The sequence below is a fragment of the Gallus gallus genome, chromosome Z (genome assembly GCF_016699485.2).
Source record: "Gallus gallus isolate bGalGal1 chromosome Z, bGalGal1.mat.broiler.GRCg7b, whole genome shotgun sequence".
NCBI lineage: Eukaryota > Metazoa > Chordata > Aves > Galliformes > Phasianidae > Gallus > Gallus gallus.
The window spans coordinates 12,559,429-12,582,418 of record NC_052572.1 but is presented as its reverse complement, the minus strand read 5'-3'; the positions used below and the strand labels follow the sequence as shown (position 1 = coordinate 12,582,418).

Here is a 22,990-nt window from a genome sequence, read left to right as displayed (position 1 = left end):
GAATTAAGTTGTTTATTCCCACAACTAGGCAATGTTTTAAGATCACTTATATCAAGCATCATTCATGACAAGCTCATATTTTCTTAATATATGCTGAAATTGTCCATTCCATTTGAATTTATATGAAACTCAGCAAAGATACCTATACTTCGCACCTTTGCTGCATCCTATTGGAGTCATAGTTTAATAGAACAGACTTTTTCCTACTTTCTCCCAAAGATGGAAGAAAGCAAGAAAGCATCTGTAAGTTGAGGCAGTGGTGCCCTACTTTAAATTGCTTCCTACCTTGATGACAGTACTGTGGCTCGCTTGGCTCTGAGGAAATTTCACTGATCTTGGTGTCCAGTGTTCAAAAGGAGATCCCCTTATCTCATTCAATATGTATGCCCACAACCTCTCTCCCTAGAGTTTCAAGTACGTGTTCTTCCAGGTTCTCTGTAGCTGTATTGTAACTATAACAGTTACTCAACACCACTGCCTTGTAATCTGCTCCAGTACTTTTAGCCACTGGCATTGTGTTGTGTATTTCCGACTCCACTGTTTGCTATCAATCAGGTTTAACAGCCCTAGCTGCTTCCAAGCATTTCTTCCAGAAGCAGAACTTGAACTAGTAGACAGCTAATTTTTCCTTCAGATTACGTCTTCTGGTTCTTCTTCACTTCCAGCAGCAACTTCACTGATCATCTCAGCTCCTCAGCTGTAAGGTGAAGATTGGCATTGGCAATCTGACCCACTTACTCATAATTTAGTCTTTGGTTCTGGCTAGCCTCCATACTTTTTAATGCAGCCAAAATCTGAACTCACCAGCCCTTCTTATCCATAGCTCAGTTTTCTCCTCCACTGAGAGCTGCTAGGAAACGTGAACAAAACAGAACTGAAAAATATGTGGGGAATGGATTGGGTTCCCCAGCATGTGTGTGACTCTAGGTAGGAGGACCCCTTCAGGTTCTTCACAAGACATCCCGGGTAGCATGTTAATCATGCTGAACATGTTGCAAGCCCTCAGAGCCTTGGCCAGGACCCAAGCTGAATAAATCAGGCATTTGAAAAACTAGATTTATCCTGCACCAGGCCCAATTCCATCTGAACTGCTATAACCCTCGCCTTTCAGCCTCTTGCTTCACCACAGCCCATTTGTAGATGAGATGCTTCTGTTTAATCTCCCTGTCATGTCTCTATCACCATGCCATGCCTTCCCTATTTCTTGTATCTTAAAATCATATTCCTCATGATCCTCTCCAGAGCTTCATGTGAACTTCTTCCATGCTGTGCTTCTGCTCTCCTACTTCTCTGCTCTCACTTTTGTTGAGTCACCTCTTTCCTGCTTGTTTCTAAAACCCTCTTCTTTCTTTGGTGGATTTTACATCCTCCTCTCTTCTTGTATTCTTACGTACACTTCAATTCTATAGTACACTTTATCTCTGTGGCATGGAGTGAAAGTTGTGAAAGATGCAATGCCTACCTTGCTACACGTTAGGAAGAGTCAATTCATGATCACTGAATTACACTTCTGCAAGAAACTGCTACCTGGTGACTCATCAGCACCTGTGCTGTCCTCAGCACTTTTCTGCTCAAGTAATGACAGAGCACATCTTGTTCTGATCACAGAAGTTGAGTTACATGTTTGTATCGCTACTAGCCAGTTCAGAGCAGAAACGTGTCTGTTAAACACCTGTAGGGCTGGTGTTGCTGACTAATAATTTGAATATGTTTGTTCTTGTTTTCTTTCCCACTCTCTCTTATAAGCATTTGTTCCACTCGCTCCACGCATTCTTAGTTTAACACCTGACTTTTCAACTTTCACATTAACTCTGAAGTGGAGTGATAATGGATCAGCCTTCCCATATGGACTGGATGCCTCTTGGGAGATTGAGGTACTCCGGAATGGAAACAATGTCACACGAGTAAGTCCTTTTCATCCTTTACGAAAAATAAACATGCAGATTTTGTCTCCAGTATTGTAGGAGGTCAACTGCATTCATCAGTAGATATCTTGAGGTCACAGTACCTTCTAAATTTAACCAGAGTTTAGAAAACAACATCACCAGTTTTTCTAACCTGATTTGTAACTCTATTACTTTTTTTTTTTTTTTTTTTTTTTTTTTTTTTTAAGAAAAGGAAAGAAAATGAAATATGTATTCTAAGGCTAAAATTTACAAGAGATTCATGCTGGAAAAGTTGGAACACGGAGGAGGCGCTGAATACTGGGATACAATATATACCTTTTGAAACGCACAGCAAGCTGCCTCCTCTCCCTCAAATGTCTGTCCTCTGGTATTTCTGGCTGGTGGTTTACCTGGCTAATGGGCTGTTTAGCATCTTAGACCCTTGCCCAAGTAAATTCACAGGGCAATTGAAAGTTAAATGAAACACTGCAACCATCTACTGCAAGTTTATTATTAACTTCACTCATTTTCCCATTTGGTTGACAGCTGTAAAATTATATGTCTTTGCTAACAGCTATTCACAAACTCTTTGTTTTTTGGGGGGAAAACTTTGCAGGAAACTTACAATTCAAAACTGATCCATGAAGACATCATTCATTCTTGGAACTGGAAGTCAGATATGCCTTTGGAATGTACATCGCATCATGTGAGGATTCGCCATTATATTAATATAACACAATTTGATGGCCCCAAGGATTGGAGTGCCTGGAGCCGAGTAGTAGTTCCTGGTATGTATGTTCCATTAGCACCACATAGACTTTAATTACTTTATGAAAACTAAGGCAAACTCAGAGGAAAAGTGTTAAGGCTGTAATGACTCACCGCTGTTGGGGGTATTTTAAATAGAGAAATATTTAATTATTGGTAAATGAAACCATATAAACATTGATTTGGTTGCACTGGTGTACTCCCAAGTTAAGTTTTAGTTGACTGGCAGCATATTTATAGCAAATTGTTTTTGCTTTTTTGTTTGTTTGTTTTGTGCTTTTTCTTTCAATTTTGTTTTTTCCTTCTCTGATAGGAAAAGATACTGAGCCCAGTGGAAGTGGACTTTTTCCTCAGGACACTGTGGTGGCAGTGGGTTCAAATGTGACATTTTGTTGTGTCCATAAAGAAGGACAGCAGATACAACGGATGTCATATGGAGCAAAAGATTACCCACTAATACGTCTGAGCAGTCGAAGCAGTGCAATCAGAGTGCTAAATGCCAATGCTTCAAGTGCCAGTGGGACAAATATAGTGTGCACAATGTCTGAAGATTGGATGGATGGAGCTGTCTTGTTTGTAGGATGTATGTGTAATTATGTTTACTAACCTCAAGGAAATGCTCTTGAGACTCTCAGGTCTGCTAGGAAACATGCTGTAGTGGCTTTCTTGCTATTCCCTAGCTTTTGGTTTATGAGGATAAACTGGGATTTTACTCATATGATTAATTTCATTGTGGAAACTCCAGCACATGGAGAAGATGCCAGGGCTGTGAGGGTGAGGGCTGGGGGGTACCCAGTGAGTACCTGTGGGGGTCTCCTAGAACCCCCACATTGTGTATTTGCTTATGGATCTCTTTTCCTAAGGCAGTTCTTCATTATCTGTAATACTTAGTAGTTTTTCAGCATTCAAAGATTAGTCCTCATTTTTTGTTACTTTTGACAAACATGTATTTCAATTTGTTCCTAATAAAGGTAAGAGTAAGAGCAAGAATTGTAAGTGAAGACTAATTTACCAACCAGTCAAACAAAAGCAAGGAAACAGTTATGCCTGAAGCAACAACAGATGCTCGTCCAGGGCAGTAACTTCCTGGGAGCTAATTACAGTGAGAGAAGTTGGCTGACATTTAATTTTCCCTGGGAAATCTTCTAAATATTCTTTTAATATTTTCTTTAAAGATGCTGTAGCACCGTGCATCTTTTCTGTGTATCTTTGCCAGCCTCAGAAATCTCTTCCAGATGCAGCTACCTTTTGAAACAAACTATTGAAATTATCTGTTTCTTCATCCCATTAATTAATAAACCTTGGAGTTTTGTGTGTTTTCACCACAATGGTTATAAGAGTTGCCATCTTCCAATAGCTCCAGTTTTCCATTGCAAGCATCCACCTTGGAACTTAGAATCCTAAGGACTGAGGAGCTCATTTTGAAAGTGTGTTCCAACTCCAGCATGTATCTTTTGAAAGTCTGTGTCTTCTTGCATATTCTCTCTGTGTTAGAAAATGCAAAACAGAATCCAGCCTTTAATGACATCTCAGTGAGATGCAATTTTTATGTTATCTGTGCTGTTTGCTTTTGTGGAAGAACCTTCCACATAAATAATCAGTGCTCAGTGAATGAAGACTGTGATAATCTTCTAGGATTATTCTATAGTACTTTCTGAAGAGCTAGGCTGTAGTGAAGTCTGTGTCCTGCCAGTGTTTCTTGTACTTGCCAGTGTAGCTGCTTAGTGGGAAGTAAGACTTGCTAGAATACTCTTCCTGATGAGGTAGATTAGGAGAAAAGAAAGTAGATGAAATGAATGTATATCCACACCATTTTAGTTAATGCTAAACCTGGCAGAGTAAATGTTAACTCTTCTTTGCCTTTTACTCTTCTTAGTCTGAACTAACCCCTGCCACTGTTGTCTCCTGTTATTTTCCTTCTATATGGCAGCTTCATGGATACTACTGAGGTACAATTTGGGGAGGAGTGTGTGAGACTTGAAGTGAGGCTGTGCATTACCTCACGTCAGCCTGATTACCCTGTCTGTGTTGGCAGTACTGTCCATCTTCTCCAAGAAGGCAGTCAACAGTGGTGTAGTACAGGAGAGAAGAACAAGCTTTAAAAGGAGAAGATGGGCGCTTTCAAAGCAACAGTGAAAAGAATGAGGGAATCATGGTTTGCTTAAGTTTTTGAATTTGGGATCAAATTCTTGCCAGGGGAAACATCTCTTTGACATGACTTGCTTGGAGAATGCAAAGCAGTCATGGAGCTGGCACGTGAAAAATTCCTAAACTGTTTCATTGTTAAACTGATACTTGCAGTTTTGTAAATGCCTTGACAGAGCTTTAGTGAAGCACTTCCAAATCAGAGCCTGGAGCTTGTGAACACAGGGTTTATCAGCTTACCTACGCATTTAGGAGCCCAGAGGCAAGTGTAGATTAGTTGGGGCTGATAATAATAATTCATTTTATTTGTTCATTTAAGCATGTGTCGCAGTTTCACTTATCAAATTCGGATGGGAATACTTTGTCTAACTGTTTTGGTTTTATTTTATGCTACAGATGGCCCTGATACTCCCAAAGGCCTGAGCTGTGAAACATCCAACTTTGTGATAATAAAATGCACCTGGAAACCAGGTAGAGCCACTGGACTATACAAAGCACGAGGAACAAAGTACAGTTTAACTGAAAGGTAAAACCATTCAGCATTGTAGGAGTGAAAAGGTGAAAGAAAGAAAGAGTGAAAGAACTAGAATACATCCTTTGCTGCCTGTGACTAACTGTTCCATGCCTCCTTATATGACATAAAGTCTTCATTGTTTGGAGCCTGAAATATTTTTGTGGAAGTTGGAACTGAACTCTAAAAACAAAATTATAGGAGCCTCATTTTGCAAAATTGCAATGAGAATTGGAGATGATTTTTCCCAAGACTTACACTGTTATGGACTAATGACAAAATAAAGGGCTTATTCTGTCAGACTACTGCCAACATGTGGATAAGACCAATATGAGAATACCAGGAGACTATAGGAGTCAAATACTCCTTTTTTTCCAATGCAACCTGTGTCAGATCATCTTTCAGATATTTACTGAGCTTCTGTTATGCAGGAAGACAGAAACTTACTGAGGAGTAATTGTAAGACAGACCAGGGGGCATTTCCTAAATATTACTAAGGAGAATATCGATAAACCTAGTCCCATTCTCCTCCCAGCATTATAAGCTGGACTGTGTAGAGCAAGCAGAGTGTGTGTTACCTGGAAGACATTGGAAATGAGAAATGACACTGGTATCATCATCCAGAGAAAAGTAAAGGCTGATGTCTCACTAGTTTGCCTTATGTGCTAGACACAGTCAATCTGTTTTTTACCCCTGAAGATGTAGCTCTGGTCTTAGGTATTACCAGCCTGCTTTCGATTTAGAAATGGCTGGGACTAGTGGATGTATCCTAGGCAACAAATCTTAGTTTAAGTTAGACAAGGCTGATAGAAAGATGTTACGTATGTTACATTTCCTTAGCACAGAAAGCAATCAGAAACACTCTTCCATGCAAATGTATGCTGATCTGAACAAAGATACTTCAAATAAGAGTCTTAGTTGCGACTTGTGAGGTGGTTTTACAGGACCTACCTGTTTTCCAGGCTTTTGAGAAGTGAGAAGATGGAAATGTTAATGCTAGTGAAAGAGGGGAGTTTCATGTGAGAACAGGACAAGTCATAACTGATGCTACTTTAACTTGTATTGTGGTGTTAGATACGCCTTTGCAGCCAAGTCATTCTGTAAGCCATGTGTTTTAATGAACACATTATGTCTTACTGTATTTTTAGTCTAGACTTCTAACTGTTGCTATAAATTACCTTATTCAAAAATAATATTGGTTCCCCTTTTTTATACTTTCTAGTATATCTGGTAAAAATGTTTCCTGTGAAGTAAATGAAATGAAGAAAAAGCATGTTTGTGGCTTTCCAGTTCTGGCTGATCAGAAAACCTACAGTTTCATATTAGGAGCTTCCAATCCCATTGGACAAACAGAGGCATCACTTTTGGTTGATTTAAATCAGAGAGGTAAGCCTTGAGAGTTTTGAAGGCAAAGAGATGTGTTTACTACACACTAAAGGTTTGTTTGGTGCTTGGAAGAACACTGACATGGTATGCTTGTGATTGTTTTGCTTTGTTGTCACAAGTTTTTTTACTCATTTTGTGATTTGAACTTAAGAAAGCTTAGCACATGTCCTAAGGCAAAGATAGGGTGTACAGGAGATGCCTGTACTGTATGTACTCTTATGCAGTACTACTAGGCTGTATACGTTGCTGTATGCATGAATACTGCTTGTGATCTAATAATAAGCAGCTGCTGTTTATGTGTTTCTTCATATTCTATTACAAATCAGCAATTAAAATTTGGCTGTAACTGTGTGAACTGCAAGGGCAAATCATACCTGACCAAGCTGGTGACCTTCTGTGATGGAGCAGTGGCTTCAGTGGGCAAAGAAGGGGCAACTGATGTCATCTATCAGGACTTGTGCAAGGCCTTTGACATGGTCCTGCCCGTATCTTTATTTCTGAGTTGAAGAGATTCAAAGGCCGGTCTATTTGGTGGATAAATAATTTGTTGGATGTTTGCAGCCGGAGAGTAGCTGCAAACAATGGCTGTATATCCAGGTGAAGACTGGTCACGAGGGGTGTCTCCCAGAGATCCATCTTGGGACCAGTACCCTTTAATATCTTCATCAGTGGCATAAATGATGGGATTGAGTGTACCCTCAGCAAGTTTGCAGATGACATCAAGCTGTACGGAACAGCTGACACAAGTGAAGGAAAGGAAGCTGTCCAGAGGGACCTGGACAGGATCAAAAAGGGGGCCCATGAGAACTTCAGCAAGGACAAAGGCAGGGTCTTGCACTTGGGTTAGGGCAATCCCAGATATATCTACAGACTGGGAGAAGAGCTCATTGAGAGCAGCTCTGTGGAGAAGGACTTTGGGGTTCTGATGGATAAAAAGCTGAACATGAGGCCGCATTATGCACTTGTAGCTCTGAAGGCTAACAGTATGCTAGGCTGCATCAAACAAGGGGTGACCAGTAGGGGTGAAGGAAGTGCTCTGGCTTTGTGGAGCCCCATCTGGAGTACTGTGTCCAGGCCTGCGGCCTCTAGCACAAGAAGGATGCAAAGCGGTTGGAGCAGGTCCAGAGGAGGCCACAGGGATGATGAAAGGGCTGGAGCACCTCTCCTATGAAGAAAGGTTGAGCAACCGGGGCTTGTTTAGCTTGGCAAAGGAGAAGGTTTTGGGGAAACTTCACTGCGGCCTTCCAGTACTTGAAGAGAGCTTATAACTAAGAGGGAGAGTGACTTTTTACACAGTCTGTTAGTGATAAGATGAGGGTAAATGGCTTTAAACTGAAAGAAAGGAGATTTAAGTTAGATGTTATGAAGAAATTCTTTATTAGAGGGCAGTGAGGCACTGGCACAGTTTGCCCAGAGAAACTGTGGATGCCCCATCCCTGAAGGCATTCAAGGCCAGGTTGGATGGGGCCCCAGGCAGCTTGATCTGGTGGCTGACAACCCTGCCCACTGCAGGGGGGTTGGATCTTGGTGATCTTTAATGTCCCTTTCAACCTAGGCCATTCTATAATTTTGTACTTCAGTATCTGCTGTAAGGGCAAAATATTCTACAGGCTCACACTGGCAGCATTTGGAGCATAAAAAGGCAATGCAGAAAGGAACTAGCAAGAGCATTGCTTACTGTTGATAATAAGCATATAGCTGTGATCATCTGCTGTTGTGAACTTATTTCATTGCACTCATGGTGTAAACAAAGAGGCGGAGAAGATGGTCACCTTTCTCATGCTGACTTTCTTCCCTGTCCTTTTCCACACAACCACACTACAGCTGTTGATTCAGTTTCTAGGGTGTATAGCTTTCAGCCATCCACTCTGTAAAACTCAGTTGCAGTTAAAGATGGCTCATTTATTTTCATCTCCTAATGACAAGTAGCCTGAGACTAGAACTGTAGGAATACATAGTCAGGTTACTTTGGTGTAACTTATTTCTGTTAATGATAAACTGGGCTGTTTTTTATCCAGTCAGTTTGACTGCTGTTTTCCATTTGTTTCCTTTCCTTTCTTTCTCTCGCTGTACACTTAATTCTCAATGTCGTGCACATATTTGCTCAAGGGTAACTGGAGCAATTCCAGCAGTGGAGATTTATTTTGTCTAACAGCCCTGAGTAGCAGTATTGAATAGTCCACAAAAGCTCCATGAAGGGAGTTTTGGACAGGGGGAGGTGGAGAGGTCTGCAGATTTTGAGTTCTAACTTGCCAGGTTCCCATAATTCAGTGAATTTTATGTGTCCATGTAGTCCTCTGAAATAGCCCATGTTTCACTCTTTTGGTAAAACAGCTAGGAGGCTAACTGTTTTTCTGCATCTCCAACCCCTCATTGTGTATGCCAGCAACACTCAGCATAAGTAAATCTGGTTCCATGTTTAATAACTGAGAAGTGCGTCAGGAGCGAGGCTGTTTGCAGGTGCCTCTGTAGCACCAGCTGCCCTAAGTACTAATTGGATAATTTATTCATTCTTCTGATTCTCTTCAATCTTTCAAAACGCATTTTTTTTTTTAAATCTGAGATTAATGTGTTGTTTTTTTTTTTCTTAGAATAAACGTTTTTTCTTTAATTTTAAAGTTAATCCAGAAACTCCAGAGAAGTTAACTGCTTCTGGGAACAGCTCCACAAGTGTCCATCTGCGTTGGTTTATAAATGGCAGCTTTGCTGAGATCAGGCTTCTGTGTGAAATAGAAATCAGCAGTGGCCACTCTGAGCAAAAACTGGTAAGTATTATTTTCAGCGGATTTTCTTGGCTCAAATGTTGATCTTTTTCATATCTTCATTCTAATCATCTTAATGCAGGAATGGCTAGGAGCTTATCTAGTACAATTAGAGAAAGTTCTACTCACTTTCATTGTTGCCTGCTGTAATTTATTTTGCTTGTTTTTAAGTAGCTTAAGGGAAGGTCAGTGTAGCTACAGTATTATTTTGCACTTCAAGAAGATACACTCATGCCTTCATGCATGGTTCTTTTGCCCACCCTTTGAGTAACAGTCCTTGCAGTCTGTCCTTTATGCTGCAAATTGTACTATTGCACATTCTTTCCAGTTTTGCTTCTGTCCCACAGAGTTGTTTCTGATTGCCTCTAGTAATCTGTAGTTGATTTTCTTTTTTCCCTCCTTTTTCCTCAGAGAACATTCCATTTGCTTGCTGTTAGCAATTGGCATGTGTATGACTGTAATAGAGTCGCTAAACCTGCTCATATGTCACTGGGGCAGAGGCAGGGTAGGGAGAGATCATCCCACTGGCATATCAGTAGGTAATCCTTAGTGAAGACCTCTGCAGCCGGAGAGGAGGTGGTGATTCTGGGTGGGGTTTGGATTTCCAGTATTCAGGCTTCCTTCCAGCTACTGCCCAGCACTGGTGTTCTGTCACTGATTGGTGCTGCATATTTATTCTGCTAACCGTCAAAGGAGCTTAAGGCACTGAGTTAGACATCAGCATCAGCTGCCAAGTGTAGGTGGTGGGAATATATCCCTTTCTTCCTTATTGCCTGAAGTAGTGTGTGGGTGATCTGTATTAGTGGGGAAGTCTAATGGCAGAGCCGCCTGTTCAGCTGGCCTCAGGATTACCTCCAATTTCTGTAATTGCACATTCAGATGGAGTATCTCTGACCAGCTCAGGTAGACTGAATTACCCGGCCTGAAAAAAGAGCCTGAACTTATGTTGTGAGCACATTAACCTCACAGACTGCTTTTTATCAGTGCTTGTTCCTCAGGTTGTTTGTAGCACGAGTGTTCTCTTACCGAATTACATTTAGTAGCAAATTGTACAACGTCACTCAAGCCACAGAAGTGAAGCAGTTGACAGTGAACATACTAATTTTATGTGTGTTCTCTAAAATAATAGGGTAGTAATAAATACATGCTCATTTTTAAAACATTTTTAAAGCATTTACGGACTGTGGAAGCCATAAGCTTGTCTATATTCTCTGTAGTGACGTGTTTAGCAGTACTCAGATACTAAGTACTGCAGAGATAATCAGATACCTTGGGAATTATCAGAGGAATTAACTCACTTTTAGATGTAAATAAAAGCGCTGACCAATGAGCTGTATTGGATTTTGGTGTTGCAGATACCGTTACCCACAGTTGCCTGCATTTTCTGCTCCCAGCAGTAAGTGCTTCTGCTGAAGTCAGGAGTGGAAACAAGTGTCTGAGCATCACCGACCCTCAGCTCAGCTTATAATGCCAAAAAGTAGTTTTGCACGGTTCTGTCTAGCCTGAATTACACTGTTTGAAGCTCAGAGTGCATAATTGCCTATGAATGCTGCTACCAGGTCAGTAATCTGAGGCAGTGGAGGGTGATAAAGTCATACACTGTCAAAGCAGTTTGCTTCACTGCACCTGTATCAGAGCTCTCCATTACAGATATTTTGAAACACAGTGCACAGCTTGGTAGAAGCTCTTACAGCATTGTCACATTGTCTTTGGTTGCTTCATAAAAAACCTCCAAGAGTTCTCTGTAATAAAAAAAGTAGCTGTGAAATTGTTATGGGTATTTACATGGCATTTTGAGGATGTTTTCAGAAGCTTTTCCATCTGTACGAGAAATTGTTGGCATTTTTATATTCTTCAAGTTGTCATTTGGATTTAGAAATGCACAATTAGTTGCAGCTTAAAGTCACTGGGAGTCCAGTTTTGGCAGCTGTGATGCACATGTGCTATAATTAGATTCAGTAAAGCGCATTCCCATGCCTAGGTTTTGGGTTTTTTTTAAGTAGTCCTGAAACAGAAATACTCTATAGACTTGTACCATTTTAAATAAAAGGAGAGACTAGTGCTGTAGTAAGAACTGTGAACAGAAGTCACTTGGGTTTTACTTGGATACTATCTTTTGAAAGGAAAAGGACTGTCTGGTATGTATGCTGCGTGATAAGCTTCTTGCTCAGATGCACTGTCTTTAGAATGCCTTTGTGAATATGCTTTAGGAGTAAGTCTTTTGTCCACCCTATCTACTGTGTACACTCATGGTGGCAGTTCAGATTTTGAGTACCAGAGACAAAACCTTGGTGGAACTTGTGAGCTAACACTTCCCTGCTCACAGGAGAGAGGGGGAAGTAAAGAGGGTTGATGGAAGCAGCAGCCTGCTCTTGCCTGCAGAGCTTATCCTCTTGAAAGCTCACACTTTTAGAAAACAATTGCAGCAGAGAGAGTGTATGTCGTATTTTTGTGCAACATACAACTTCATTTTGACAGAGCTTTGAATTCTTTTCCTTTGTTTAGGATGACTGCATAGGAAATATGTTTCAATATTTTTTTGATACTCTCCAGGCATAGTCACATTCTCACACTGTTTGTATACTCCTTCTCTCCTTGGGAAGGCTGCTTTCTGTGAGACAAGCAACAGCTATCTAGAATTTGAATGCAGCATTTTTCCAGTCTGTATTCGTGGGGAAAACCTTTTTTAGGTGTTGACTTCCAGCATAAAATACAGGCAAAAATATATATATATATATTTAGCAAGTAAAATTCTATCAATTCTTAACAGCACAATGTCTCCATGCCTGGTGGGAAGTTCTCAAATTACACAGCTCAGCTGAATGCATTGCACCCATACACCAAATACCAGTTCAGGGTGCGCTGTTCAGCTGCTGACCACTTCTGGAGATGGAGTGACTGGAGTGGGACATTGGAATACACAACGTTGGAAGCCCGTAAGTTTATCTGTTTCTTTGATGGTAAAGAGTGAACTTGTGAAGCTATGTGCTTTTTAAATTAGCTGTCTAAAAAGCAAACTTTTTAATAGAGAATAAATTGTGTACAATGCAACTTGGACAAAGAATATCTTTCTTTATCGTAGCTCCTACCAGAGGACCAGATATCTGGAGAGAGAGAAGTCCTTCTGGAAAAAGTCTAAGAATCTTCTGGAAGGTAGATAGGAAACTTAAAGTTTTAACACACGGTGTAATTTAAGCATGAAAATCCATTTTCCTACAGATTTATAAATGAATGAAGTTGATAGTCAATAAAGCAGACTGTTTTTCTTAACTTGTTCTACAACAATCCATTGAAAAAAGTACTTTTCCCCAAATGGAAGTTACTGAAGTTTTGTATTTAAAACTTACATTGAGAAACATTTCACTTGAACAGTTTAATTTTTAGTAAACCCCAGGTAGAAATGAAAAACTTAGAAACCTTTGAATTAAATTCCAAATTTACACTTGAGTTACTGTCTTTTCTGACTGGATGTCCTATTGCATTCCTCAGACAAGGCAGAGATGCTAGAATCATATTATCCTATGTCTTCTTTAACTTTCTTCCTTCTCTTTTTGTAATGTGTTCTTTGTCTGTTCATAGCCCTTATCCCTTTCTGAAGCCAATGGAAAAATTGTGTCTTATGAAGTGTCCTGCTACCTGCTAGAGAAATCACTGGAGTATAAAGAAGTCATGGAGCCCTCAAACAGTACTGAGATAAAACTTGGAAGAAATGACTGTGTAATTAGCGTTGTAGCCAAAAATCATGCCGGCTCATCTCCTCCTTCAAGGATAACAAGCGTTGAACTTCCAAGTGGTGAGCGCTCCCAGAGGAGAATTTAGCACCTTCATAGCTTGGGGAATATGTTGGCAAGTTTGATGATTGAAAAATGAGATGAAGCATGCTTTGCTTGTTTGCATTTGGTCTTTGTTTCTTTTTCCCAGGCAAATCTACTGCATGGGGGAGGAAAAAAATGGCTGCTTTGCTCTTAGGGTTGTGTCTTTGCAATTAATTATGCTCTCTGCAAAAAGGTTGATAGTCTGCAGCCTCTCTCATTATTGCTTTTCTGGAGACCTCCCAGGAGCAACAAGGATGAAGGTTCAAAGCATTAGCATAGTTCTCTGATGTTTAAGGAGCTCAATTTATTTCTATGCATTCTTTTTGAGATACCGAGAAGTGTTACATGCTGAAGAGAATCAGAATAGGTATTTGGAGGTGTTGTGTGCCTTTTTAAGAGAGGAATTGTTGGTTCAATGCTTCTGAGCTCTGCAGGAGAATATTAATTGGTCTGGCTGGTAAAATGTTGGCATCCTTGTGCTGGGAGCTGGGGTTTGTAAAGAAGGTAGGACTTTAGCTTCCTAATTAAAACACTGCCACTCTTGCTGTGGGCTTTTGTGTAGTGAGATAGCTGAGCCAGATAATGATTTTCTGCTCCTAACCCTGAGCTTATGAAGCAGATGATACAGCATGTGGCTATTGAGAGCCCATGGAGGAGTGTGATCTCCATAGCCCAAACTTTTGGCTCTTTTAACTGTTTTGTGCAGAGGTTGTACTGCTTCTCCTTCTCCACTCAGAGAGCAGGTACCGCAGTTGTCCTTCCTACAACTCTGGCTCTGATAAGAAAATGCCATCTCCTGCCAGGAAGATGCACGCCTTGAATGAGATCTGCAGTGAGAGAAAAATGAACTTGTTTCTATGCAAAAGAAAATAATAGCTCCTAATGTTTATTCTGCTTCTCCAAAGCACCAACACGTAAAAATATTTTCTTATTCTGCTTCCTGAAAGGAAAAGTAATTGTACAGAACAGTTAAATGAAGAAAAATGCTTTTATAGCTTTCCTCATGCAGTACCAGCACTAGACTCTAGTTGCTGGGGAGGTCTCTGTAATAGATTTGTGGTGTGGGACAGCTGATGGCAGCTGGAGCTTTGCAGTCATTTGTAGCTTTCTCTTGTAATGAGCACTTGGGGTGTCTAAGGTTCTTCTCAGTGTTACCCAACTTGCACTCCTTGAAGATTTGCTCCCAGGCTGGTGTAGGAATTGTCTGAGTCACTGACTAGAGTCATGAAAGATGAGTCACTTACTGAACTGGATGACATTTCTACCCAAACATCTTTTCTGGCTGCTTCCTGTGTGCAATCTGTAAGTGCTTTCAATGTCCATAAGAGAGCAGTGGCTCTGAGGCTTGAGATCTGTTGAGGTTTTCTGGAACCCAAAAACACAAACAGAGGATACTCTGCCTTAATTAATTTGTTGCTGTCTGTGAAAAGTGCTGTTCAGTGTTCAGAGCACATAATCTGGCTGTTACAGACTGCTCTTCTACAGCAGTGCTATAGTTGATGGTAGTTGTTTCTCCTGCTGTAGATTGCAGCTATAAATACATCAAAATGAGCAGTACTGCCCTGGGTGAAACTCTAGTCTTCTGCCTCAGGAAATAATATTGAATGTGGTATATTTAAGCATTTTAGAGGGTATGTGCTCACTGTAAAAATAGGAAATTTTCATGTCAGTAGGAAAACTAAAGTAGTCTAATTACAAATATGCTCTTCCAGCATCACAGAAGCGTGATTTCATTGGATGCATAGTATTTTTCAGTGAAAAATATTACAAGACTTCTGGAGTTGATTTGTCTTTGTTTAACCAGATGTGTCTTTTTTGCCTAGCTAGCAAGCTAGAAAATGAGCGTACACTTCGCTATACGCTAATATTTTTTAGAGATAAGCAGTCCTTCATCATTCACAGCATGTCTGTGAGAGTGAAGTTATCACAACACTGCTTTTTAAAAACTGCTGTTGCCCTTCAACCTTTCATGGTTTATGGATTTAATGACATGAAATAATAGACTCAGTGGGGAGCATAAATGAGAACACTGAATAAGGAAAAACTCAAACCCTGAAATTGTTTTTGAAGATCAGTTGTGGGGCCACAGCTGTTGCGATGGCCTTTGGAAAACATCTCGTAGCTCTGCAGGGTCCATCTGTCAGCCAGCGAGGGAAGCTGCAGGAATCAGAAGTCATCCTCAGATCTGATTGGTTCAGAGGCATCTAAACCTTTAAAAATCAGAAACAAAGAAGTAAACAAAAAGCATTGCAGGTTTTGTTTTGGTTTGTTGTTTTTTTTCTAAATTTGTTTGCCTTTGGTAGTCTGGAATCTCTGTGAAGTTCACCAGGGACTCAACTTTTGCTGTTGTTTTTCAGTGAAAAATAAATGTCTGTGGTTGGGTGAGTGACAGCAAGACACTCTGACAGAAACACAAAGCAAACTGTTAGCCGAAATAACAGCAGGAATTTATAGCTGCAGGCTCCTGCCAAATTGGTGTCAAGTCAGATTTGAACCTGCCATCTGCTGTAAATCCTTACCTTGAAAAAGTGCTTTTTTAGCCAGTCCTGAGCTGCAGTACTTCTCATCATCATACTTAAGACTGGCTGTGGGATTTGCTGCAGGCTACATTTGATTTCCAGCACTTCAGAAAGCATAGCTGAGTGTGCTGCTTCAAATTTCATAGTACCAGGAGCGCACTTCTCGTTGCTAGAAATCACTGCAGTTTAAAAAAACCTTTGTGCTGTGTCTGGAAGGCTTTCTTTCAGCTTTGACTGAAGATAAGCGTCTGGTCTCTGATGGATTTTTTTGTCATCTTTGTTGCAGACAATGTCAAAACAGATCGAGCTGTGGCAATGGGAAATGGAATTTATATTTCTTGGAATTCTTTCCCGAACATGACCTGTGGCTATATAGTAAAATGGTGTCATTCATCTGGGTCGGAACCCTGCAGTGTGGACTGGCAGAAATTTCCTTCAAATACAACAGATGCAGTGATAAAATCTGGTAAGTCAGAAATCAGTTTTTGAGTTTTTCTGGTTCAGAGCCTGAGTAGCAAGTGAAGTGAGAGCAGTACCATGCTGTGGATCAAAGGTTATTGCTCTGTGCTTGTGTATACAGATGAACCTCTTCTTGGCATTGCTTTTTTTTTTTTTTTTAATTTCTTATGCAGCCTTACCAAATCCAGATACTAGTCATCACTAAACTATTATCATCATGCATTTATTAACTATTTTGAAATTACGTTTTCTAGCTACACCCAACAGCATCCTGCTACAGCATCACACACAATTGTTAATTAGTGTTCAGGGGTGTATTTAGATTCTAAACACAAAAAGCCCTGCTCAGGATGGGGGGAAGACTAATGCATTGTTTTTATATCAGGCAGATTTTTTTTTAAGTGTGACCTCCATATGTTGGATCACTTTCAGCAGTTAGAATTGCATGGAATGGGGCACATTCCAGGTCTCTAGCTGCTGGTGGGGAGATGGAGAAATGAGTCTCAGCTGTTGTGGGACTAGTAGAAGCAGAAAAGAAAAGACCTAAGAAAGATGTCAGTTTTTATTCTGTTCCCTGTAAATATGTATATTTACTTTCTAGAAGCGTTTGCTATATAAAGCTCCCATTAGAGAAAACTATTTGAAACTGTGTACATAGAAAAGCTGGGGTGGGTGCGAATTTAGTAGGTGAGCAGTATGCTTTCCTACTTGCAGTTACAGTGCTGTGTCCATGTTGTTTTTGTTTGTGCTGGCTAGCTCTTGGTTTTTCTAAGCAGACAATACTGTGTCTGTCCTAAATGCACTGCTCAAATCCTGCACTCTTTCCTGTGATGCTTTTTGAAGTGTGCTGTGAGAGTTCACAGGCTGTGGGGGCTGGGCTCAAGCTGCCACATTTACCTCTGTGTTTGGTCCTTCCAGAAGAGTCTCTCCATCTGGACCTGAACTCCTGCAAAACCCACTTGACTTCTGTAGTGGTCTACAGAGGCTGCTTGTTTAGGAAAAGATTGATGGAGGTTCAGCTTGAAAATACTGACCTGCAGGAATCACAGGAAGTTGTAAATTATTTATACAGTGTAGTATTAAACATGTATGCCTTTATCAAAGACATACAAAGCAGAAGTTTGATGACTATCTGTAGAGCCATTTCAGACCTGGAGTTCATTGCTAAAGTGCTTCAGTGTCGCTTTTGAGAGTTCTCTGAATTTCCTTTGCACTATTGCTGCTGTAAGTCTGTGTATTTCAAAATACGTTTTTGTTTCCAAAGAGGAGGCAGGATCTACATGGCTGCTGTGGGAGGAAAGTAAAGGGATTGTTTCAGTAACTTCAGTTTGTGTTTCCTCATGGAAAGAGCAATTTATGCAATTTGAGTAGCTTATTTTGAATCTGTTCATTTAGAAACAAAATTTCTCCAAGAGCCAGACTTGCTTACTGCTCCTAAACTGTGACTAACAGTATTTGTGTCTAATGCTGCAGTCTAAGGCTGTCATTTCTTTAATATGCGTTTTTGTGAGCATGTGCAACGTGAAAGTTAGAAGCATTGGTATCCATAAGTGAGATTTTCTCACTAGTGGCTTTTCTCTTTCAGCTCTGTTCAGACCTGGCGTGCGGTACAACTTCTCACTATATGGCTGCAAATCCAGTGGATATCAGTTACTGAAAAACATAACTGGGTATATGAAAGAGCTGCGTAAGTGTACTTTATCATTTAGGATCTTTGCAAAGTGAGTTTGAACTGTATCTGCTTTTAGCTTGGTGTTGGCAGAAGATTGAGACTAAAATTGTCGTACAGTGCTACCGACTTCTGCTTGTTCTCTGTACGTAGTTGTAATATATTTCTTGGTCCACCCCAGTTCTCAGCATGCAACAGCTCTATATCCTCCGGCTTGTACTGTGGCTTAGGGTTTGCCACCACAGAGCAGAAATTTGCTTCGCAGACAGTGTTCTTTGGAGTTGAAGGTATAGTTACAGTGTGAACCTCAGTGATGTGGTCCCTCCTGCAGGAGAGGGGACAACTTGTCAAGTCAAAGCAAACTTTTGAGAACTGGGTTCCTTGGCTACTGTCATAATGAGTTCCCTGTCATACTGAATTCACTCATTTCTGCTTCTTGGGGCGCGGACTGAGGGTGAGCTTACTTGCCTGGGGATACACTAGAATGCCTTCTACTTCTGGGAGCCTGAATTTGTCCTTGCTCTTTACAATCACATCTCCGGTGTGGAATGTAGCTACAGCACCCATTTCACTTTGAAGTTTAGCGTGTTTTCTCCTGGAAGAGTGTGCTTGGAAAACTGAGCTGCTGAACTAATCTGATCCCTTGGAAAAACTGTTGTTTGTTTCACTGCTAAAGCTGAAGGTGAAATTGAGAAAATTTTACCAGAAGCTCATCTTTCATCTATTTGCATTTCTGTAAAAATAATGAAGTCTCCCAGAAGCTTTTTCAGTGTGCATTTGCAGCAGAATTAGAAACTTCCAAGATAAAACGATAAAAGCATGGGATAATAAAAATGCACTGGACATGGGAAAATAAGGGTATTCATTTTGCTAAATATCGTAGGTTTATTCTAAACATCAAATTTTCTGTAGGACAGATAATCATCAAAGCAAAATAGATGCATTCTCAAACATGAGTTCAGCACTGATAGATAGTAACAGGTCAGTGTCTGACATCAGACTATGTCCTGTTATATGACCTTACAAAACACCTGCTGTAATGTTTTCAGTAGGCTCCAGGAATTGCAGTAGGCATCTGTGATGCCTGCCAAGGCTGTTCTTTTAAGCTGAGATAGACTTAATGATATCAGTGTGAAGTTTGTTTAATTTGAAGACAGGCTATGCAATCACAAACGTAAAGCCTTTAAAAGCTAAATAGTTCATATGCTCTGAATGTTTATGCAATCTTTTGGAGTTTGTTATGTGCATAAGGGTATTTATGTGTATGGGTCTGTAAAAACATTGCCCAAGACAAGATTTTTTCTTCCAGCTGGTGTTATTAGATAAAGCTGCAGTAATTAATAACAGAGAGACCAATGTACTTGTGTCTTTGTAGTGTCACCTGTTCAGGTGTTTTTGAGAGTCATGGAAAGGTGTTCAGGAGAAAGCTGAACATGCCAGCCCTGAAATTAAACTGATGCAACACTTGCATGGATTCAGCATTTAACTCTAGGCCGTTACTGACTAACTTCTCCTTTCTTAATTCTTCCTACAGCTCCAAAACGTGCACCAAATTTTACTGTAGAGGAAACTTCTTCAGATTCAATATTGGTAAAGTGGGAAGACATGTCTATTGAAGATTGTCAGGGGTTTTTAGAAGGATATCGGCTTTCCTTTGCAAAAGGTGAAAAAGATGCCTTAAGGCCTAGGCTTTTGGAATCAGGTAAATCTATAGATCGTCATTCCCTTTCTCAAAGTTTTGTTTTGTTTTTTTTTTTTAATTTTTTCCCCCTCATTTTAATTTCATTAAAAAAAAAAAAAGATATTATAGTTCAGTTGCATTAGTCACTGTTATTGTTGGCAGTTGGCCCCTGATATGTAACAGTGGCATTTGAAATATCAGCTCTTTGTTTGATTAGCACAGTTGTTCGTTAATATAAGGCAAAAGCTGGAGAACATCTGTGTTTGCCGAGGGCACAGAGCTGTACAGTGTCTAAGTGTCAGTGTGACACATTTCCCTGTGTACAGATGTCTTGGGTGGAAGAGATGTGGGCGAACTAATGTGGCTATATTAATTGGGTATCTACCAGGACCCATATTATAAACACATCCCTGTACAGCACTGAAGTCTGTCTCACACTGAATTAAGAAAACAGGCACAAGTGTAAAACATTCAGCAAAATGCTATGGTGTTTGCTGCCATACAGCCAAGTGCCATGACCAGGATTCTCTGTTTTGGTTTTGCTTAATACAAACAGCTCCTTTGGTTTAGTAAGCTGACTTAAAGAAAGTCTTGTTGATGCTGAGGGTGTCTCTCTGAATCCTTTTTTTACAGTGTATGCTTTTCTTTATTCTAAACAAACAGGGAATCCAGAACTTAAAGTTAAGAATATCACTGACTTAACAAAAAAGTCTTTGAAAATACTTGATCTTCAAGGCAAAACAAGTTACCAGCTAGACCTACAAGCCTACACCGCTGGTGGGTTGAGCCCTCCAAACAGCCTCTATGTAGTGACAAAGGAAGACTGTAAGTTGAATATCCCTATTCACTAATGTTAGTTAGCACAGGGGCTGTCCAGTGTATGTTAAACTGAGGTGTTTTTGTTGTCTTTTTTTTTTTTTTTTTTCCTGGTTACTTTAGATAGTCCGTGCCTAGTTTTTATTTATTTAGTTCCTTTTTTTTTTTTTTTTTTTTTTTTTTTTAACACAAAGAATGATATGGTTAACAGTGAGAAAAAAAATCCTTTCTTACTACAACTGTTTTATAATTCAGGCTAACATATGCAGAAAAAATAACTTACGAACTTTTACTATAGTATGGAGTCTTCTTAAGCAGCTTGCTGTTTTTGTCAAGTTTCCCATGAAGAATATCTATCTGTTAATACGTGATGGGAAGAAACACATTGTGGAAATATTTACCCGTTTCAGAATTATAAACAGATGCCTCTCTGCTTTTAATTCAGTTTTATCAATCCCCTGACAGAAACAAACCCTGAAAGATAGTTAGAAAAAGAGATTGACTTTGGGGAACAAGAATTTAAAAAAACAAGTCATGTGAAAGGAAGACTAAACACTTGGGTGCAACAAAAATACATGAAAAATCAAATGTAACGCACATAACATCAACAGAGAATGACAGTGGGAATATATCAGAGAACAGCCGTGGGAATTAGAAGCATTGTAAACCATATAAGAGCCAGTGCAGCTTGTGCAGTGTTGTTGGCCTTTAAGAGCCATTACCAGAGATTTAGCCAGCTCAAGTAACCTGAAAGTGCTGTTCCAGTGCCTACTGAGAACAGAAATCGCAGTCGCAATCAGTCTTCTATTGCACATTTGTGATTATGCAATCAAAGAGAAATAATTGGCTGATTTCTGTAGCTGTCACTGAATCAGCTCTATTTATGGATGGACTTCTGGTCTTCCAGAAAAGGTGAAGTTTATGGTATAGGTCAGTGTTAATGGGCTACTGTTAGCTGAGTTTCTGTTTAGGTGTGATAGACTCTATTCTGTGGGGCTGTTAGAAAAGGCATAAAACTTGCTGGAAACTTCGGATATCTTTAATACCTTTTCTTTTTTTGTTCCCCAGCTGTAGGACTAATCATTGCAATTCTCTTCCCTGTGGCAGTGGTTTTTCTGCTTGGAGTTGTGACAAGCATCTTTTGCTATAGAAAAAGGGAATGGTAAGGATCTGCATTCAGTTCTGAACTTTTTCTGAATTTGTTTGCTTTAGCACCAGTGTTTTGGATTATTTGAGTAATTCCTTGTTTTCTGCAAGTGCCCAGATATGTTAGCGGGCTTTTACAGATCTCTGTGTAAAAGGTGGCAAAATGATGTTCTAGAAAGTGAGGAAGAAATTGAGTTGGCAGTAAGTGAGAATTAGGAATGCACAAAGGTTTTACAGGAGCCTATCTCCCAGTGAGCCCTGTTTATAAATAGTTTTTCAAAGCATAATTTGTGAGCTATCCACAAACACCAAGGTAGACATCCCACCTTCACCTTCTCAAAACATGGTGTCACAAGTTCCCTGGTTGAGAAAAAAAAAGAAGAGGAGAGGAGAAGGAAGGGAAGGGAAGGGAAGGGAAGGGAAGGGAAGGGAAGGGAAGGGAAGGGAAGGGAAGGGAAGGGAAGGGAAGGGAAGGGAAGGGAAGGGAAGGGAAGGGAAGGGAAGGAAACTGGTTTGCTGTTATTTCCATTAAATACTCAGAGAAAGTATAACACGCTGAATCTTTATTCCAGATGTCTTCAGTATTCTGAATTAAAGTGAAATGTTCTGACCCCTTCAGTGTATTGGCAATGTGTTTTGGGGCTTGGTAACTTTAATAAGTTATTTTTTCTCCTCTTTAAAGGATCAAAGAAACGTTTTATCCAGAGATCCCAAATCCTGAGAACAGTAAGGCACTGCAGTTTCAGAAGAACATCTGTGAGGTAACCTTTATTTTAAATCTAGCATTTTAAACTTTTAGAAGACACTGTGAGCAAAGAAGTCTTCTGCAGGTTTTGAGTTTTCTACTCCAGTGGTAAAATAACTCTATGGCAAACAGGAACATGACAAGATGCTGTGTAACTTTTGTCGAACTACATCTGAAACTGTAATGTTGGTGTAGTTACTTAGGAAGCTTGAACTAGGAGAGAGCTGATACGTTTCTGTCTTGCCACACTAATAATGAGTATTAGTAGATGGCTATGTTACTCCCAGATAGTTGTTATCTTTGTCACAGTGGTAGGGGAAGGAGAAAGTATGGTAGCCTATAGGGGGCACCATAACTGGAACTTTGTGTAACATTTAGATAACCTTCTGGAATGGATTGTAAACAGCTGAGATTTGGGGAAACAGTTCTCAAACACTTACTGCAAGATTTGGAGTCTCTTGAAGTTGGCTAAAATAGTTTTAACATGAACAGGGAGGTGTGAGGAACCAGAAAATAAAAGTCAAAGCATTTATTGATTGACTCATTGATTGATTGATTGTACTAATGGCAATGAAATGAGTGCAAGACACAAGCCAGCATTCAGGTTTACTTTGGACGAGCAGTTATTCTCAGGGTTTCCAGATCTTTTAGCTTAGTCTCTACCTTCTCCTTTTTCTCGCTT

The 22,990-nt window shown here is 40.0% G+C and overlaps 1 protein-coding gene and 1 long non-coding RNA gene across 6 annotated transcripts in view; one reads left to right on the top strand and one right to left on the bottom strand.

Moving 5' to 3' along the window:
* The window catches only part of LIFR (LIF receptor subunit alpha), a 91,136-nt gene that overhangs the window by 60,822 nt on the left and 7,324 nt on the right, over positions 1-22,990 (top strand). For all 5 annotated transcript variants that reach the window (XM_046905193.1, XM_046905192.1, NM_001396716.1 and 2 more), the window contains 15 exons: positions 1,747-1,904; positions 2,503-2,674; positions 2,968-3,237; positions 5,196-5,325; positions 6,533-6,696; positions 9,316-9,461; positions 12,229-12,394; positions 12,541-12,611; positions 13,038-13,251; positions 16,079-16,258; positions 17,837-17,938; positions 19,455-19,622; positions 20,265-20,426; positions 21,486-21,579; positions 22,246-22,324. In XM_046905193.1, coding sequence (XP_046761149.1) covers positions 1,747-1,904; positions 2,503-2,674; positions 2,968-3,237; positions 5,196-5,325; positions 6,533-6,696; positions 9,316-9,461; positions 12,229-12,394; positions 12,541-12,611; positions 13,038-13,251; positions 16,079-16,258; positions 17,837-17,938; positions 19,455-19,622; positions 20,265-20,426; positions 21,486-21,579; positions 22,246-22,324 — 2,276 coding nt within the window. The remainder of the gene's footprint in view (positions 1-1,746; positions 1,905-2,502; positions 2,675-2,967; positions 3,238-5,195; positions 5,326-6,532; positions 6,697-9,315; positions 9,462-12,228; positions 12,395-12,540; positions 12,612-13,037; positions 13,252-16,078; positions 16,259-17,836; positions 17,939-19,454; positions 19,623-20,264; positions 20,427-21,485; positions 21,580-22,245; positions 22,325-22,990) is intronic.
* LOC121108612 lies at positions 15,081-18,296 on the bottom strand. Its single transcript, XR_005843259.1, has 4 exons — positions 18,039-18,296; positions 17,403-17,538; positions 17,149-17,285; positions 15,081-15,483 (listed from the first exon to the last, which is right to left on the bottom strand). It is a non-coding gene; the product is annotated as an uncharacterized LOC121108612 (long non-coding RNA).